Raw genomic sequence first — 19,444 nt, 5'->3', positions numbered from 1 at the left:
TCCTGTTTTCTGCTCATACTCTCTGGAGGCAAACTGAAGGTCTGCAGAGCTGATTAGATTACCCTGCCATGTGGCTCACTTATTAGGAGTAGACCGTTCACAAAATCTTGGTAGGTCTGATCATCATAATTAGGGATTTGTGCATGACATTGAACTTTTGCTGACTGTTTTCTGTATAAAATAGCTCCTGCTGCTTCCGTGATGAGATGGAATCAGATACTCTAGTCTAAAGTCACATTTTAAATAATCCATATTCTGAATCATTTTACTGTCATGTCTCAAATTTCACTGCTTATTTTTCAGTTATATTATGCAGGAGGATAATGTGAGTGAGAAATAGTTCTTCGGTTTACCACATTAAAAGAAAAAAAAAGATTTATGTAGATATGTGGATCAATATTGCATTTCACATATTTCTCTATGCAGTCATTTTCCTCAGGCACCTGCTGAAGTGTTTTTCTGATCCAGGTGCCTGTCTGTTAAAGCTGATAACGATCTCCTGAATGATTTATTAAATAGCCCATAAAAACTGCCAGACCAGGAAAATGAGCTTTTATTTCATCTATATTTTCTGCCTTTCACTCCTATAGTATAAATGGGAATTCCAGTTTCCTCACAGAGGTTAAGAACCAACTTGTAACTACTTCCAAACCAATATATGTCTTTTTACTTCGTTATTGTTCTCCCAGGCAGGACTGTGAAGGGTAAAAAAAAAAAAAAAAAAATCGATTTAAAACGCAAATACAAAACTTTTTGACACGATTCAAAATGAACATTCGTGATTAAAGCCGGGATCATGTAAGACTTTTTTTTTTTTTTTTTTTTTAAATCTACAACTCTGGGACTGTAACCTCTACATTTCGAGGGGGGAAAAGATGGCGAGCTGTACATAATAATCAATACGCCCTTCTGTTGTCAAAAGTCAAGTGACTGAGCGGATCTCTCCCACGCGCTCGGCACGGCGTGGGAGCGCGCGCCCTCAGAGCACTCTGCTGGATCTCTCCCGCTGACTGTTACTACAAATGTGGTCGTTCAGCAGGCAGAAGAAATGCGTTAGGAGCTCGTGGAGGGACCGCGAGTGCGGGTGCAATGTTGCGAAAAAGTATCAAGGAATACTGAAACCGAGGAGTTAATAAAGACGTGTGAGTACGACAGCTTTATTTTTCAGCTCCAAAACTGTGAAGGGTAGGTGCGACCGCCGGGACCCTAAAGGCAGCCCGAAGGGTTTGGATTCGTACTCGGGTGTCCGTACAGCTGGACTAACCGACGAACACAGACTTTACACAACTTTTGTGTTTTTGTTGTTTTTAGTAGGCAGTTGGTGGAAGAAGTGGGCTATTCAGATTCTCAGTAAAAAGTATCAATACAACGATATTTAAACATACTTCATTAGATGTAAAAAAAAAAAAAAAAAGCATTAAAAAAAACCTAGGCTACCCGAGGTAAGTAAAAGTACCGGTGTACGGCTATATCAGTTTATATGACCTCATCGTATTATTAACAATAAAGCATCAATGTTACTGTTAGGTGCTGCAGGTGGAGCTAGTTTGAACTACTTTATATCCAATTTCATACAAGGGACAGCAGATAAAACTGAGAGGTTGTTAGATGATTACTGGAAAGAAGAAAAAACAATGTTCTGATTTGTTCTGAATTTGTTTTCCGTTTTTCTCCACTTTTTTTTTTTTTTTGTAATTTATTGAAATGAAACTGATTGAAAAGTTAGAAAATCACTTTTGAAATATGACTCCGAAAAGGTTGGAAGCCATCCAATCCATTGTGTCAAATCTTCATCTTCAAAGTGACTACAGCTGTCAGTCAGATGCAGCAGAATAAAAAGTACAATGTTTCTCTGTGGTGGAGTCTAGCATCAAAGTACATGAAGGGCCTACCTCAAAATGTTACTTAAGTAATTGAGTCAGTGCACTTAGTTACTTTCAATCACTGTTAGTAAGTGTGACTGCAAAGCAATCCCCAATAGCCACCCAAACAAGTATTTGGCTCTACCTCACAGATATTTGTTGTGAACAAAGCCCTCCAGGCGAACGTCACTTGTGCGATGATGCCAGCTCCCCGTACCCATTGTGAAGATGGAAGGAAGAGGAAGACGCCACTGTAAATCCAGAAAACTCATGTTCACTGCTTCATACTCTTAAGCTTCCTGTTTTTCATACCTCGGACGAGTGCAATACTTCTTCTATATGTCCTCTCCTGTCTGATGACACCTACATGCACACTTAACTGCTGCCTTCTTGTGGATGATTTTCTTTTTAAACAATTTGTGATTTACCTCTCATTTTTAGAGGTCAGGGATGGTAGAATAGGGCGGTCATGCGGTGTAGGAGGAAAAAGAGGCACGGACATCGGAATGCCACAGGCTGTCTCACTGCTGCCCTTCCTTCTGCTGCTCATGGGATATGGTGAGTGCCAACAAGACTATCATCTTCATTGCAAGTCCACGTTTAAAAAGGCTGACTTTTAATGCAACAGAGGGACTAAACACGACAGTATGCCGTAGTGCGGCGTTTCACCAGTTCTACTATGGGCTCTCATTTAAACGGGGGATGGGGAATCTAAGCTGAAAGACAAGGTGGATGAGTGGATGGGGGTAATGCAGGGTCAGCCCTCTTCCTCTTCCAGTACCTCTTGGTGAGGATGTGAGGTTTGCAGGACTCTCAACACTACACAGCGCAATAGCCCTTAGCATATAATGCTGCTACTACTATCTTCTTCCTTTGCACGATCCAAATACTGCGCTAATAGATTCAGGGGTACTGCTGAGAAGTTAACAACTGATGTTGCAGCTTACTTCTCCTGATGTGTATCAACTGTTCACGTTATTGTTTAGTTGTTCTGAGTAAATTCCATCATTTGTGGTTGTGTGGTCCTTAAACCTGATGTTCAATATGGGAAGTATATCAGTAGGCTTACAAAAAAAAATTTTTGTCACACATTGTTTGTATTACATATGTTCTCAAAACTCACGCTGTATATCAATTAAGTCACATTCCTCCCAGAATGCTTTCTAAAATGTGTGAAAATGTCAACTGAACTTGACAGTCCCCATTTGATTTTGACTTTTGACACAGTCCAGACATTTATTAGAAAACTTTACTTATAATATTCCAAACCTAAACAGATATTAGGGTATATCAGGGCTACAGAGTGTCATTTAATTGAATCACAGCAGTAATTGTTACCAGAAACACACCATATAGGCCCAGTAGTGGGCAGCAAAGTCACATCAAGAAACTTGAAAAAGCAGCAAAAAAAATTCTCAAAGGGTCAATAAAGACAAAATCAGTGAGACCGCATTTAATCAATATTATAGTGAACATATTCAGCAGTTATTGTACAAGATGAATGAACCTTGGGTAAAATGTTCTTTCTCTTCTCGCTGTCTATTTCTCTGCATTCTTTCCTGCAGCTTTTGCTGGGCTCAACATCTGGCCCTCCTTCCATGTTGCCCTTAGCAACGGCAGTGTGTTTGTGGACTTCAGCGCGAAATCCAACAGCAGTACCATCCGCAACATGAGCCTTTCTCTGGTCAACATGGAAACCAACACCACCCTCCTGGCCAGGACTCTCCCCAACAACCAATTGGCCGGTAGGGTGGAGTTCGACTGTTCCTGCTTCCTGAATGCAGGAACTTTCCGGTTCCTGCTGCGGCACACCAGCATCACCACTCCTTCTCATACCAATGGCACAGACAGCAGCAGCAAAGAGAGCACCGCCTGGTGGTGGAGTTCAGAATTACAGGTGCAGTGGCCCACCTTTCACATTGCTGTGGAGAGAGCTGGAAACCACTCAGGATCTTTTCAAGTAAGACAAACAAGATCTCAAACTGTGCACGCTATGTTAGCTTATTGTGCAGCACAAACAACGACCAGAATGATTTCTCTTCTTTTGTGTCTCTTCAGATTGGGATATCCACCAACGAACACTTCCAGGCGTGCTCCAGCGGCATTGACTCCGCTCTCTTTTTAGAAGTCAGCTACATGGAGTACAACCAGATTGGGCGAAACAGCATTGACAAGGTCTGGGCCCGCACAAGACACCCAATCAAACCCCTCCGTTCCCAGAGCGTGGAGCTGTCCTGCGCCTTCCCATTCACAGACAGAGACTTCATAAGAGTGGCTCTGCGGTCCCCTCACGCAGCACAGGAGGTGAAGAGCTCTGGACCTCTCTACCTGTCCCGTATCTTCTCCTACAAACTGCTGGTGGAAAACGCCAACGCTTACAAGAGTGGCTGTGAGGGGACCATGACTGTTAAATTGATAACCCCACCCTGCGCTCACATCAACGGGAAAGTATTGCTGTACAATGACGCAGTCGCTGTTTCCCCCGCAGCGATAGTGTTCGGACGAGAGGTGCCCTCTTCTCCCCCGCTGGCCTTTAACTGGCTGACTCAGGGGGAGAATGAGACTGAATTCAACTGCTCCGTCTTTTACCCAGGAAGGAATAAGTACTGCTTTCGCTTTGTTTTCAACTTCAGTCGGTCCCCGAGTCCAGCACAGACTTGTCTGCTGGTTTACCGGAGTGCAGGTGAGATTTGATAGTCGGACCCTTTCACAACCGGCCGCTGCCAAGACTACGTTTACACTCTGCTTCCTGCTCGTTCACGCAGCAGCGTCAGTGGATCGGGGGTGCAGTGATTCGCTAAAGTAGATCTGACTTCAGAGGGAAAGAAAGAGATAAATCCAGTGGGAACACAAGACAGAGATATAAAAAAAATGTTTACACATTCACACACTTTAGTTTTTATGTGTCATGCCGCTCCATATGTGGATCTGTGATATGTATGTCTGTCACTAGTTGAGGATTTTAGTGGCAACTGAATTCCTTTTCTTTTTCTGATACATTTTTGTTTATTTTTATACCGCCGCACTGGTAACAGCTGTTGCAGACTTTATGTTTTTGAAATGTCCGTCTGCACGTCTGTCCGTCCACGTGTACCTCTGAGCACGACATCGGAGGAATGCCTTATTTTATTACACTTGGCACAAACAGTCACATGGACTTAAGCATTAAATAATAACAATTTGGTGGTCAAAGCCATTGCTTAAAAATTCACACGGATAATTATGACAACATTTCACACAAAGGTCTAATGGGATCAAATGATGAAGGGATGACAATCTATATCCAAAAGGTTAAAGGTCAACTTCACTGTGACATCAAAATGTTCAGCAAAAACCTTTTTTCCAGCCATTATTCAACACCACAACTCGGGAACAGAAGTGGAATAAGAGTCCATATTTCACATTTGGTTGGATACTGAATTGTTGACACTAATCTTAAGTATGCACATTAAAGCTGTGGTGATTGTTTAGATCTTCTGTGCAGTCAGGTTGAAGGTGTGCATGAAGCATTCGCTGTTCAGAATTTGTAGCTTGTTTGCAGCAACATTCATATTTAAAAAAATTGTTGACTATCATGTTTACTTTGTGTCTATCAGATACTTGATAATCTTCCCTACGTATCTTATTTGAGTCCAGACAGACACGGATGGAAACGGCTTTGTTTGGTGAAGGCACACAACTGTGTGGAAGCAATTCTGGTTTGCAATTATGATGATCAGCTATTAAGTACTGATTTCTTTCACAATGTAATCATAGAAAGATGCTTGAAGCTGTGTCCCTTCCTTTTTTATTTTGAGGATTAAGCATGAACTGGTTGATGTCATATGATGTGGCTGAACCTTTCTTTTAGTTCCGTGTAGTAGTAGTAATAGTAGTAGTAATTTGTTTAACCATTCACTGGTATTTCACCTCAAAAGGACTCTAGTGATAATATAGCGTTGTGAGCGTAGTGGGCTCGTTGGCACGCCGTCGTTTGGGTAACTCGGGAAAGTAGCAACACAGAATTGAGGTTTGTAAACTACTAATTTATCTGCAATATAACATTTTGTTTATGATCCACAGAGTCATGGGGGCCCTGGCAGCCGTGGAGTGTGTGCAGTGTGAGCTGTGGAGAAGGAATGAGGGAACGACGGCGTGAGTGTTTACTGCCCTCAGGTGTGCGAGGGATGAACTGCACGGGAATGAAGGAACAGTCCCGGTGCTCACTGGAGGACTGTGCCGGTCAGTCTCTTCATTTCCTGACTAAATTTGTCTTTACTATACATTGTCCATAATTTCTTCAGTCCTCAGAATCTTAAGAAGTTCATTTCTCCCCCAGTGTAGTAGAGACCTTCTCTTTTCCCTTTCTGCATCCAAGTTACAGAAATGAGAAAAGCTCCCTCTGTCTCAAACTCTTTTTTTTTTCTTTTCACTCATCAGTGTTGCCTGTTCCTTCTCCATCTGTCCCCCCTGTAACTGTTGGAGTTGCACCCCTTGGTGGTAACGTGGTCGTGGTTGCTGGTATCTCCCTCTGCCTGGCTGTGATTATGGCTACTGTTGTGGTGACGGTGTGGAGAAAACTTTGCCAGACCCCGCAGTGCAGCTCTGTCCGCCGAGGGTCCCTGCATTCCCCCGGGGGGCGCAAGCTCTCAGATGAGGCCTCCATCTGTGGGCACAGCCTCCAAAGACCCAGCCTTTGTGACGGCCACGGCCCATCGGGGGTTGTGGGTGCTGGTGTCGCCCAAAAAGACGGGCCTCTCCCGCCGACCCTGGAGGCACCGCTCTCCCAAGATCCAGACAGGCTGTCTCCCACAGGTCAGAAGGTGTTGCCACCAATATTTGGGTATGTTTACAGTGTTGTTTACTTTCATCACATACAGAACATTATTGCAAAACTTATTTTGCCACTACCCAGTCTTTGAAATAGAAGATACCATTGTCTCTCCAGGTACCGGTTGGCTCAGCAGCAGTTAAAAGAGATGAAGAAGAAGGGGTTAAAAGAGGCCACGCAACTGTACCATGTCTCTTCAAGCCCCGTCCATGACACCGTGGTGGAGACGTCTGCTTCACCCACCAACTCCCCTGTTCCTACATCGATTGGATTTGCTCATCCCGCCCTCAATCTGGGCGTACAGGATGATCCTGACCGCAACCATTTCTGTATTGCAGCTCCCTTTTCTGAGCTGCCGCGACAGATTTTGAGGGTCACGCCGGACAGACTGAGTCCCAGAGTGGAGCTGGTCTTAGGTCCCCCTGTCTCTGCTCAAGGTAGTGGGGGCAGCTCAAAATGGCGTGACCGTACTGCTGACTGGGTGGAGATGGTAGAGAGGAGCGGGTTGGCAGGTCTCAGAGGAGGAGGAGATAAGAATCCAAAGAACCCAAATTTCAGGCGGACCTCCAGCTTTAATGACACCAAACTCCAGCCAACGTCCTCTGCACAGACCAGACAGTTCAGAGAAAGGAGCCTGACCCAAGTCAACTATACTTTTATTTTTGTTTACAGTTGCTATATTTGATTTGTGTATTACAAATAATATTGGTGCAGTCTTTAATCAAGACTAACAAACACTTATCACACCTTTTTTTTTTTTTTTTTTTTTTTTTTTAGGTGGGATCTCGAACTCTTCCTGAAGGAAGTTGTTGGACCAAAAGAGGGTGGGAGAGACCGCCATACCGCTCCTACCCCATTCCAGAGCACGGGGCCTCAGAATGGCCTAAACCCAGACCCCAGAGGAATGACCAGAGGAAGCCCTGGATAGACACAGCAGTTCCATTGCACAATAATGAACTCAAACACGCAGGAACCAACACAAACAGCATTTCAGCAACTGAGAAACATGGTAAAGCTGACCTCAGTGGCACGGGAGAAAGGCAAACGAGAGGAGAGTCGGGAGGCGGGGGTGGAGAGACAATCTCAGGGATTGGGGGTCCAGCCTCGGGGCCTTTCAGTCCTCTTGGAATGAACCACCTGATTGTGGACAGGGCAGAGCGGGCTGAGCAGAACTGGAACCGTCGTGGTCCGTCGCCAATCCAGAGAAACATCTTGGCCCGAAAATTAAAGGAGGCTCAGTCCTCTTCTGGGGTCAGAGGTCGCCAGCGCAGCTCCACCTTTAGTGTCTCATCCTCGGAGCAGAGGAAAGGTCGCTGCCGCTCTCTGCCAATGTCTGGAGACTACAGCAGCAGTGCTGGCTCTCCTTACAGGCTGAGTGCGGCAGAGCAGAGGATGCTGGACCTGGATCTGTCCTCAGGAGGAGGAGATCACACAGGTTTGTAGCACCGCACCGGACACGTACTGCAATTGCCATTTAAGTTTATTCTTTACCCTATATCCTACCCAAAACCAACTTCCTTGCGTTTGTGTACCCACATGTCAGTAACGATTGTACTGTAATTATACAAGTTTATCTGAGAAGGGGACCAGGAAAAATGATGTTCAAGTTTTTTTTATTTTATAAAGCTTTTCTATTTCATTTTTTGTTTTGTATTTGTTTTATTATTTCAAAATTGTAAATCAGTGTATTTTTCTCTTGTTAAAAAAAAAAAATTCTGAATTTTCCTTTTTATTGCACTTTTGGATTATTTCTCTTCTGTATCTGCATTGGTATAGCCTTTACCATAATAAGTCACATTTAACATAGACTTTTACCTACTGTATGTCTGTATGCACTGTTTACCACGAGCAATGATAGTATTCAAAACACTACAGAGGACAGCTGAGTCTGAATGTTATAATTTACTGCTAAATTTGCTGTTTTGCTCATGCTGTCAAATCCCACTGTACAATACTGTGCTGTGGTGAGAACCCCTCTAACTATGATTTTGGTTTACTGTTTAGGGACATTTCTGTACGTGTGATCCAAGCAGTAATAAACATTTTCGCAAATGTGCAAACATGAACATCGGCGAGGCATTTGTAGCTGAAATGCTGCTTCATTTAATGCTTGATTAATATACACTTTACAGAAAGAAATGCCTCCTGGGAAACAGAAGATACTGTAACATTAGCATGTGGTCATTTCACAAAAAGCAAAGGGATTGAAATTTAAAGAACTGAAACATGATACACAGTCTCTGCTCTTATTTTGTTTAGCCTGCTCTTTTTAGATTTCCCCCGCTCCACTGCCCATCGTGTCCAAGAAAACCAGCGGCCGCACCTTCATGGTTGTGTGTCTGAGAGAATACCAAAGGCCTTTCCAGGTGCCCCACACCACACCATTGTCGTACTGACCCTTGTATTCCCCCCTGCGGTAGAAGTTTCCATTCAGGTTGGCTGCATGGCATCTGTAGATAGAAAGTTAGCGCACAATTTCAAAGGTATTTTCTTAAGTAACGACTTTACCACAGAGTGGTCATGCTCGTGAGTGAAGCTCACAGACAGAGCAATGGTAATACGTGTGTGTCTTAGTTTGAAGGACTCGCCTGTTAAACCACCAGCCTGCTTTATTCTCCTGGGCACAGCTTCCCTGAAGGTAGCGGTCATTGTCCTATCGATCACCATCATCAGTGTTACCACAGTCATCATCTGCACAGAGTCAGTACTACTACAAGTCTTCAGTGGATGGGCGACTAACCTGATCCCTCGTGCTGAACTGCATGCCACCAAGGCAGGCTGACCACTGCTCCACCATCCCTCCTCCACCAGTCAGGGCATCTCCAGCTCGCCCACTGTACAGCCCATACTTCAGACGATATTTATCCTGGAATAGGCATTAGAGCAACTGATGTTTGTTTGGAGGATCATCAGAGACCGATGAAGAGCCACATCATGTAAAATGCATCTCTTACGGCCTCGTCAGTGATCCTGAAGTTCTCATAAAATGCGTGGCTTCTTTGTCCGTCCCAGTCCATTAGATCTATCTTCATCAGGCTCTTACCTTCAGGACAAAAGCGTACACACAATAAACAAGAAGCTAACCAAATAAGAGATAGGACTATTTAAAAAATGAATACATCATATGAAGTCCACCGAATGTGAAACAGGAATTCCTACCTGGTTGTATTTGAGTTCTTGTCTAATTTTAGGTGTATGGGGATTTTGAGGATGACTAACCTTCTGAGAGCAGAGAATGAATATGCTCATTCCCCAACCAAAACTCATCATTCCACAGTTTGAAGTCACCAAAGCCGTCTCTGTAATCCACCCAGTCTCTAAAATGAGAATTAGGCCGATTCTTCACCCCCAAATTGACGACCATGTGTGTAAGCTTTATCAACATCTACTTTCTCTGGTTAAATACCTGTTGAAGTCCACTTTTCCATGACGGCGTTTTTGAAACACCGTCCACCCTCCTCCGTCCTCCATATCACAGTAGACTAAGAAGGGCTCTTGGTGGGATTTAGGTCTGATGCGGTAGAAACCACTTGATGGTCTCAGTCTGTCAAACAGTTCGGAACAATCTGGGAAGATAACATTGAAAAAAGGCCTCAGAGATTACTGATTACAACCCTAACTTCATGTCGCATATGAAGAGTATTTAGAGAAATTCATTTTCAAATTTCTTTCATGCACTGTAGATTATACATACTCTTCTTACCTTTGTCATGGACAATTACATTGCCCGCTGGTGGAAGTGGTGTTATCAGTGTCTTATTCAAGCTGTCTAAAGCCCCACTGTTGTTGTGGCTGACATCAGGGGCTGGGTCAGTTTGAGGTGTATTGCCAGACACAGCAGGCTGAAATGGCTGGATGTATTTGTGCGTCTGTAAGTGCTCAACTTGCCAAGTGCTGATCAAGAGTCTGTTCTCCAGTTTCCTTATGTTGCGCTTGAGAGACTCAAACTCTGGCCCACATGAGTCTATTGCCTTAAATGAGGAAAAGTAATTTCAAGTTACAAATGTACCCTTGTTTTTTTAATATGACAATGCCACCAAGAGAGGGAGCGGAAAAAGCATCGGGCTTCCCCTGGCATCTACATGAAACAGATTTTATTAATAGAGACTCTCTGGCCCTCCAGGAATTATTCATCTTTAGCTGTAATGTCTATAATATATACTTTTTGGACTTCTTATATTCAGTTTTCAGTGTCAATACAAAGACAGAAAGACATCCTTTAAAGAGTATAAGCTACATACGGAGAGCGGTGTAGAATTGGTCATGGTCAGGCAAACCAGAGCCAACAACAGCAACACTGGCATGACTTTCAGAAAAAGCTCCCTTATGGCAGTATTTGTCTGAAATTACAAATACAATATGCTTTCAAGATTTAAGAACAAACAAAAAGCCCATACTGATCAAGAAACTAAAATTTTGAAATCATTGTACCTCAAGCCTACCTTCATTTCACAACGCTTCCACTTGTTTGCTGCTCCAGGTGCAGTGTTCTTTTCCTCTAACATTTGTCAGTATTATTTATAGGCAGGGCCAGTTCTGCATGGTCCACATTAGAGGATACACACTTGAACAATCTTGCCAGATGCTGAACTCTGGCCAGTTTGTTGTTCTCCTTCTCTATTGAGCAGAGAGGTGGAGCTGATCCCACAGCTGCAAATGGACAGAACGTGTTGAGAGGACACAATTCCTTTCATACCAGGATTGCTGTCAGTCAGGTTTTGGAATTTTTATTAGAGTGATATATTGAAAAATATTTTGATTCTTAACAAAATATATTTTTCATTCCATTCTGTACTGCAAAACCATTTGTTAGTGATTTTATAAACAACAGAACATGTGGGGGGGAAATTCCCTGTAAAGGTAATCATGTAAATATTGTGTTGAATACGCTACACAAAACTCTTTATGGGTTTTACATTCCCCTGTTTACATTCCCTGGATTACCTAATGTAATAGAGCCTATGATGTTTAAAAAAAGAAAAAAAAATTATTTACAGTGAAAAGACCCAAAGGCATTCAATAAATGCTTATACAAAATAAAGAAAATTAGCAATTTTGAGTAAATACGTGATCACAGACTGTTTATAAAGTGTGATGTAGAAGGGCTCCCTCGTGCGTTGCTTATCGGTTACTGCACTGTTGGAGATAAAAACAAAAAACAAACAGGCAATATCTTTATATTTTCAATTTACATGTACATTTTTTGCATTTATTTTTCTTTACTGTGTCCTTTTTTAAACAAATATATTGTGTTCATGTAGGCTATCTTATTTTTTCTACCACTCAGGCCTATATAGGTCAAATGTATATATTTATTTTAAACCATTTTATTTTAAATTTTAGAAATATAAATACAGGTTACTGCTCAGTATTTTGCGTTTCTTAACTATTTTTTTTTTTTTACCTTAACTTGCTTTCATTATGTTTTAACGAAATAAAATATTTAAAAAAAATTGTTTCCAGTGTGTCATGCATTTGAACCTAAAAAAAAATATTTAATTTTGAAAAGAGAAATAAAGAAAAAGAAGGCCTCTAACGCACACAAAAACCGGAAATGGTTATTTAATTAAAACCAGATGTGACGGAGGGTCGTCAGACGCGAGAAGACGTAGCAGCCTGTTGGCCTACTTTTTAAAGTGGGCTGATAGTTTAAATGGCTTTGAACGGGACGGTAACGGTCAGTCTCAGTCAGTTTTGGTATTAAAGTGGGAAGAGGAGGGAAAATAAGTAAAGAATAACGAGGAAAAAAAAAAAAAAAAAGAGTAGGCTGAACATTTTCTTTCTTTTTTTTTTTTTTTTAAACTAAAGTCCAGGAAGTCTGAAACCGCTACGCTTGCAAAAAAAAAAAAAAAAAAAAAAAAACCAACGATGAGGCATAGTGGATGGAGAGGGGAAAAAAAAAAATCTCTCCGGTTAACCTTTGAACCGTTTTCCTTCGTCCGTACAAGAAGTCACAAGACGAACTCTCGTATAATTTCACGAATGACTGTCCAAACGGTGAGCAGGCGGTGTGAGTTTAGCCACTTTTTTGGAGGATAATCTGGTGGGAACGGGTCAAAAAAAACACTCCAAGGACAGGACTTCAGGAAGCAGAAGGTACCTACGCACACGCACGCACACACAGACACACACACACACACACACACATACACATATACACGCATACACACACATACACGCGCGTTTGTTGTTAAAATCCGAGCACCTTGTGGATGCTTCTCTCTCTCTCTCTCTCTCTCTCTAACAGTTTGCTTATTTCTTGCTTGTACGTTTTGCATGCCAGGCTACCGCGCTGCTCCAAAGGTTTAAGGGCGCACTGCGGACTCCGACATCTTTGTAGACACTTGAGAGGATGAACGGGAGACGCTTAATTGGTGTTTTTGGTCCAGTTTGTGTGCGCTTTTCTTTCCAGTTTTACACATTGTAACCGCGCAACATGCAACATCTGCACGCTTTTCTTGTCAAATCCAGAGACTCCACGTTCAGAACAAAGCCAGAAAGACAACTGACACATCATGTCTTCTGTCTACTTTAACCCAGGGTCAGACTCGGGTGTAAATGGGTGAGAATGGACTTTTTTTATTTATTTTTTTTTTTTTCTCTCCCCCCCCCCCCCCCAGTATGTGCACCATCTAATGTTTGACCTGTGTCTGTTGCATTACGTGTGCATTTAGTGTTCAGTCGGCTTTAGATGAACGGGGTTTTTTTTCTTCCTTTCTGTCGGATGTCTTGTCAGAAACGTTGCAAAAATGGAAGACGCCAACGTGGAGATCGACGATGGGAAGGATGAGAGTGCGGTGCCAGACACTATGTATCAGTGAGTAGACGGCGGAGGTCAGACTGGCACAAAACACTCCACCCAGAAGCTTCGTGATGAATAAACTTGACCCCTATTTCCTCCTTTGCAGCAATATTCGGAAAAAGATAGCGCCATTTGTCACGTCTTTTGGATTCCGGTGAGTGTGTGTTTTGTTTTTGTTTGTTTGTTTGTTTGTTTGTTTTTTTTGGGGGGGGGGCTGCTAATGGATGTCTCCCTACCCTACCTGGTTGTGCGTGATCATGCTGAAGTTATTTCCCTGTACGTCCGTGTGTTTTTGTCCAGTATATTTGGAGTGATACTGATCATCGTGGACTTTGTGCTGGTGATTGTTGACCTCTCGCTGCCAGCGAAAAGCAGAGAGGTTGGCAACGCTCTGGAGGCGGTGTCCCTCACCATCTCCTTCTTCTTCCTGGCCGACGTTCTCCTGCGGGTCTACGTGGAAGGGTGAGGGAGCGTTGCTGGAGCGTTGCTGGAGCGCAGCTGGCGCCGTCACTTGCTGTCGACGCCCCTTATAACACAATATATCATATTTTGTCATCTCTGCGACTCCTCTCTGTCTTTTTCAAACTCTTTGTGTGTGTGTTTTTTTTTTTAACATTCACGTATTCATAACGATCCCTTCCTGTACTTCGTCCGGCCTTTCCATGATATTCAACCCCGGGAGGAACAGTTTCTGTCCTGACACAATTAATGAGGAGCCTAAAAAAAAAAAGAGACATAAATCTTACCTTTGTAATGTTGACTGTTTTGCTGTCTTTGTGTTAAAGAGGTTTTGATTTTTGCACTTGTTTATGATGTTGTTGTTGTTGTTGTTGTAATGGATTGTACTAGATTGTAAAAGCTACCCAAAATTTCGAATGCGGTCAAGCCTATCATCGCACAACTGCTTGCTCGTGAATATGAGGACGAGAAACGTTAAAAAGGGGTGACGCAAACATTCCCAAGAGTTCTGTGTCAGCAGAAAGTGTGATTAGCTGTTAAACAGGAAGTTATGAAAAGGAAGCTGGACAGGAAATGTGTGACAAGTTGGCGTTTGGGGAACGTGTACCATCAATGTGCAATCGTCTAACCGACCATTCAAGAGGTTTTTCTGATACCGTTTACCTTCTCTTGGTCTCCTTTTTTTTTTTTAGTTTCAAAGTGTACTTCAGCTCCAAGCTGAACATCGTAGACGCCTGCGTTGTGGTAATCACGCTGGTGGTCACCATGATCTACACCTTCACTGACCTGTCCGGTGCCAACCTTATCCCCAGGTACCCGCTTCACCCTGCAGTGTCGAGGATTGGCTCGTATTTTGCGCTGCGTCGCTCGGTTTTTCTTTTTGGGGATTAAGAGAAATATGAGAACATCAAAGTGATTTGGGCTCTGGGGAAAGATTTTAGTTTCTTTTAGTTTAGTTTATTCATTTATAATCCCGTTTCTCAAATTGATGTTCCGGAGATTCAAAGCTCCTATAGTCCACCCACGCATGTGTTTTCACTTGCCGTGCTGGATTTGACCTCTCGGGACTGTGTACAAACTGACGTTTCACTCATTTCTCACATTTACGTTGCACTCAACACTTCTGGAATGATTATTCGTATGCATATTTTCCTTTTCATTGTTTTCCAGGGTGGTGACATTCCTGCGCTTCTTGAGAATAATGATCCTCGTGAGGGTTTTCAGACTGGCAGCTCAGAGGAAAGAGCTGGAGAAAGTCACCAGGAGGATGGTAAGATTATCGCCATGGGAACGACAACGAAAACGGTGTTTGTCGGGAGTTTTTAAGTCTCGGAGGATTGCAACTGGTAGGGTCGTCATCGAGAGAGAACCCTGGCGGACTGCCTTGTTGTTGTTTTTTGTGTTTTTTTTTTTAGATTTCTGAGAACAAGCGGCGGTATCAGAAGGATGGATTTGACCTTGACCTCACCTACGTCACGGGTAAACCTTCCACGCTGTACGACACAAAAAGAAAGTCACCATACGTGCAAGTCAGAAAATACATCTGAAGTTGATTTCTACACCGTTTAATAAGTGGAACTTTTGTGTCCATCCTTACCCGCCCATCTAGACCGGGTCATTGCCATGTCTTTCCCCTCCTCTGGGAAGCAGGCTTTCTACAGGAATCCAGTCAGGGTAAGTCTGACTCGGACAGCTTCACACAAGCTCGAATATTCATCTCGGTATACACCGAGTCCACCTCCCTTCCTTTTGAGATACAATCAAGCCCAAAAATATCCAAATAAATCAATTACTAGTCACCGTTGACTCATTCGTCGAAGCACGCACGCACGCACGCACGCACACACACACACACACACACACACACACACACACACACACACACACACACACACACCTACCTACCTACCGCCGCAGGTTCTTTGACCTCCTCTCTTTCTGTGCAGGAGGTGGCAAAGTTTCTCGACACTAAACACGAAGGCCACTATAAAGTTTACAACCTGTGCAGTAAGTCGACGCCTCCTCTTGTCACATGTTGCTCTGTTCCCTTTTCCGTTAGAACTACACAAACCAATATCATGTTTTGCTTCCAGGTGAGAAAGGCTACGACCCCCAGCTCTTCCACTACAGGGTTGAACGGGTGTTCATCGACGACCACAACGTGCCCTCCTTGGAGTGAGCAGTCTTTTCTGTTTGATGTCTCTTTTGTTTTTGTTTTTTGTCTTGTCGTGCATTATCACGGTAATGATGCCGATGTAATCAGATTGACAACACTGACGCAAACATAATTGACTGTAAATGACACCTGTATTGTCCTGCCTGTTGTCAAAGAGGTTTGTCCCATCTTATTTTTGAAAAGCATCCTCATCACGTGTGCAGGTTTTCTCAGTCCGTATACAAGACGACAGTGATTTCTATAAAGTATTATGACCACACACACAAACAGGACGCATCCCAAACGTGCGTTTCAGGTGGTACAATAATCCTGCTGCTTATCGCTGTCTTTGTCATTGCACTGGACTTTCTCAGGGACATGCTGAAATATACAGCCAACGTGAGGGAATGGATGTCTGCTGACCCCCAAAACATCGTTGCTATTCACTGTAAAGGAGGGAAAGGTGACGTCAATGATCTCTACTCGTTATATTATCAATTTAGTGAAATATTTAGAGTATCAAGAGCTCATTTGTTAATCCTACTGCCGCCTTTCACAGGACGCACGGGTACCATGATTTGCACCTGGCTTATTGACAGTGACCAGTTTGAGAGTGCGCAGGTACGTCCCTCTTTGTTCGAGCAAATAGGTTCATGAACAAGCAAACCGTTTTCCGAACGAGGTGACTTCCTCATGTTCATTTCTGTTCGTACACCAGGACAGTCTGGAGTATTTCGGCGAGAGGAGGACGGACAAGAGTCGGAGCTCCAAGTTTCAGGGAGTGGAGACTCCCTCTCAGGTGAGAACAAACCCCTCAGGGAGCAGATCCTGCAAAGGCTATTTTTCAGAAGAGGGATTTATTTACAAATGTTGCCGTTTTTAAAATGACACTGATACAGTATGTAGAATTGAAATCCTTCTGAGCAGCGCCCCCCTGTGGCACACAGAAGCAACACATGCAGAGGACAAACTTCTTCTAAAATGGTCTCACTTTCCACAAGCAACAACTTATGTTTATTACAATAATTTAAAAGATATTGCAGCCACATAGCCTCTACATATATTATATTATTAATGTATGTTTGAAGTTGAATAAAGTATGTACCAAATGATGCTGTTAACTGTTTCTGTCAAGTCTTTTTATGTCAGATCAGTATACTCAAGTTGCTATATTGTTCATTACCTAACAGTATCATAATTTACACGATGCATACGACTGTGTAGCGTTTTCATACACAAATATTAACCACATAAATACAGTGGCATAACTGATGCAGCACACCAGGGCCAAGAGGCTGTTACGGGCCCATGCAGGATTCCGGGGCAGTCCTATCTGAGCACAGTTCGTGTCAATATTTAAAGTATGTATGTGGCATTTCACTGAGGGTCACCCTTGATTGCTATAGATAGCCTTTACATACCACCTTCCCACCCTGTGCACTTACGGTTTTAAGTCATAGTATGCTTTATGTCTTTATTCAAAATGTTCTAGAAATAAATCTTATTTCTGCCCATCACCTATTTATTTTTCTTGCTTTGTTCTCAAACATGTTAAAGGAAAAAGGCATGCTTGGAAATGCACGTATGGTTGTCTAATGGCGTACTTATGATGTCATACGTGTGTCTGTGGCATTAGGGTTGAAGCCTCAGAAAACTATTTGCACGAGGGTTAATCACAATTGTTCCGCTGAAGTGTAAATACGTATTCATCAAAACTAGACATGATTAAGATTATGTTAAGCTTTTTTTTTGTGTGTGTGTGTGTGTCCGTGTGAACCACAGAGTCGGTACGTGGGCTACTACGAGATGATGAAGACCAAGTTCAACAGGGAGCTGCCTCCCCCACAAAGCCTGAAGGTCAAGAGCATCCGCATCCACTCCATAGCAGGTAAAGCAGCGAACCAGCTCTTCAGATTAAAGCTACACCAGCAGGGAACTCCAGCACATCATCTTATTTCCGTTGCTCTCGCCCAGGTGTGGGTAAAGGTGATGGCAGAGATTTCAAGGTGAAGATAATTGTGAAGAAAGAGCTGGTTTTTCAGTGTGTGTGCGCCAAACAGGACAACTGCACAGTAAGTCTCACACACTCACGAAGTCCTACATCAGGATTCATTTGCTGACTGGCTGCTCTGATGCATTTTCTGTCGTGTTTAGGTGTTTCCCGACGTGGGCGGCAATGCAGCAGTGATCAGCCTACAGAATGGGCCCGTGGTTGAAGGGGATGTGAAGGTCATGTTTGAATCAAGCGCTGTGAGTGCTTGCTTTTACACCTTTTAACTAAAGGACAGCTTGTGTTTACACCGATTTACATGACCTTTTGTCTTTGTCGTTCCCCTCAGGGTCTTCCGAAAGGATATGAAGATGTTCCGTTCTACTTCTGGTTCAATACCTCCTTCATAGTGGAGAACAAGTATGTTTCAATTATTTCAGCAGGTCTTAACTTAGGAAGTTTTCATATTCTTGTCTGACAGTTGTACTGATGTTGCATTCAAATTGTCCTCAGGCTCTTTTTACCCAGGGATGAGCTGGACAACCCACACAAACCAAAGACCTGGGACCTGTACAAGGAGGACTTTGGTGTCACAATGTTCTTCTCAGAAACCGATTAAAAGCGGACAAAAAGGGTTTATGGTGTTGATGATGGCTGGTGAGCAGAAATTGGCATATTCACACTGATGTGTATTCAATTTTGAGGGATGTGAAGAATTACTATTAAACAGCCAGTGATGTCTTCCAGTGACTCAAATTCTACCTGTATGCACTGGGATTCTTGCAGGTGTCTTTAAATAACATGCTAAAGAATCAGAAAAATATTTACACCTCACGAAATTGTAATGCTGAAAGGTTTAGCTGTCTTAATCATTCCATTGACTGAGTCATGAGCTACTCTCCAGTGCTCTTATTGATTCATCGCCTTTTCAACATCCAGTCAATTTGAAACTAGCGTTTTTCGTCTAGCTATTACTGTGCGTGTCAAGTGATTGATGAGTGAAGTGAAAGAAAGAGAAGTCCTGAGCGAGGGGCTGTCCTCCAGAGAGGAAACCGTGGAAACCACAGAGCAGATTACCAGAACACAAAATGAGACACGTTACATCAGAGAAGACATGTCGCACAGCTGAGGTTTGAGCTTTGAAGGCAGCAGCAGTCGGAGACATCATTTTATTGGATTTGTAGTTTTGGTAAGACAATGGCCACTTCAATGTGAATAGTAACACTAAAAGGAATGTTGTTAATGTGAATTTTGGTATTTGACTTCTGGAAAAGGGTTGGCAGCAAATAAACTGTTGAAGTTAAAAGTATGTCTTATTTACATTTTAGAACTTTCACATGCATTTCCACAAATTAAAAAAACTTTT

The 19,444-nt window shown here is 42.9% G+C and overlaps 3 protein-coding genes across 9 annotated transcripts; 2 read left to right on the top strand and 1 right to left on the bottom strand.

Annotated features, from left to right (window-relative positions):
• The first annotated feature begins 624 nt into the window (after positions 1-624).
• LOC138196374 (thrombospondin type-1 domain-containing protein 1) lies at positions 625-8,902 on the top strand. Of its 3 annotated transcripts, XM_069146351.1 has the most exons (9): positions 625-1,142; positions 2,015-2,115; positions 2,304-2,420; positions 3,428-3,822; positions 3,921-4,545; positions 5,925-6,083; positions 6,282-6,684; positions 6,790-7,315; positions 7,450-8,902. In XM_069146351.1, the coding sequence occupies exons 3-9, from the start codon at positions 2,369-2,371 to the stop codon at positions 8,113-8,115; spliced, it is 2,826 nt and encodes a 941-aa protein (XP_069002452.1). In that variant the 5' UTR covers positions 625-1,142; positions 2,015-2,115; positions 2,304-2,368; the 3' UTR covers positions 8,116-8,902. The 3 variants fall into 3 exon arrangements, with proteins under 3 accessions (XP_069002452.1, XP_069002451.1, XP_069002450.1); XM_069146350.1 differs by lacking the exon at positions 2,015-2,115; XM_069146349.1 differs by having other exon boundaries at positions 625-2,115.
• Positions 8,752-10,990, bottom strand: fgl1b (fibrinogen like 1B). Of its 2 annotated transcripts, XM_069146354.1 has the most exons (8): positions 10,914-10,990; positions 10,376-10,643; positions 10,079-10,238; positions 9,892-9,989; positions 9,627-9,715; positions 9,413-9,538; positions 9,261-9,325; positions 8,752-9,122 (listed from the first exon to the last, which is right to left on the bottom strand). In XM_069146354.1, exons 1-8 carry the CDS (start codon positions 10,974-10,976, stop codon positions 8,942-8,944), a joined length of 1,050 nt encoding a protein of 349 aa, XP_069002455.1. In that variant the 5' UTR covers positions 10,977-10,990; the 3' UTR covers positions 8,752-8,941. The 2 variants fall into 2 exon arrangements, with proteins under 2 accessions (XP_069002455.1, XP_069002456.1); XM_069146355.1 differs by lacking the exon at positions 9,261-9,325.
• Positions 10,991-12,279: 1,289 nt separating this feature from the next.
• Positions 12,280-19,409, top strand: tpte (transmembrane phosphatase with tensin homology). Of its 4 annotated transcripts, none has more exons than XM_069146346.1 (19): positions 12,280-12,768; positions 13,213-13,234; positions 13,409-13,489; positions 13,581-13,628; positions 13,775-13,936; positions 14,626-14,745; positions 15,104-15,203; positions 15,349-15,412; positions 15,543-15,607; positions 15,880-15,940; positions 16,027-16,108; positions 16,463-16,551; positions 16,648-16,709; positions 16,807-16,887; positions 17,871-17,976; positions 18,063-18,160; positions 18,243-18,338; positions 18,428-18,498; positions 18,592-19,409. In XM_069146346.1, the coding sequence occupies exons 3-19, from the start codon at positions 13,422-13,424 to the stop codon at positions 18,695-18,697; spliced, it is 1,479 nt and encodes a 492-aa protein (XP_069002447.1). In that variant the 5' UTR covers positions 12,280-12,768; positions 13,213-13,234; positions 13,409-13,421; the 3' UTR covers positions 18,698-19,409. The 4 variants fall into 4 exon arrangements, with proteins under 4 accessions (XP_069002447.1, XP_069002446.1, XP_069002448.1 ...); XM_069146345.1 differs by having other exon boundaries at positions 13,144-13,234; XM_069146347.1 differs by lacking the exon at positions 13,213-13,234.
• Positions 19,410-19,444: the final 35 nt, after the last annotated feature.

This window comes from Embiotoca jacksoni, unplaced genomic scaffold (genome assembly GCF_022577435.1).
Source record: "Embiotoca jacksoni isolate LCO1_2020_lvr unplaced genomic scaffold, fEmbJac1.0.p SCAF_13, whole genome shotgun sequence".
Taxonomy (NCBI): domain Eukaryota; kingdom Metazoa; phylum Chordata; class Actinopteri; family Embiotocidae; genus Embiotoca; species Embiotoca jacksoni.
The sequence above is the reverse complement of the archived record's forward strand: the minus strand, read 5'-3'. Positions and strand labels throughout refer to the sequence as shown.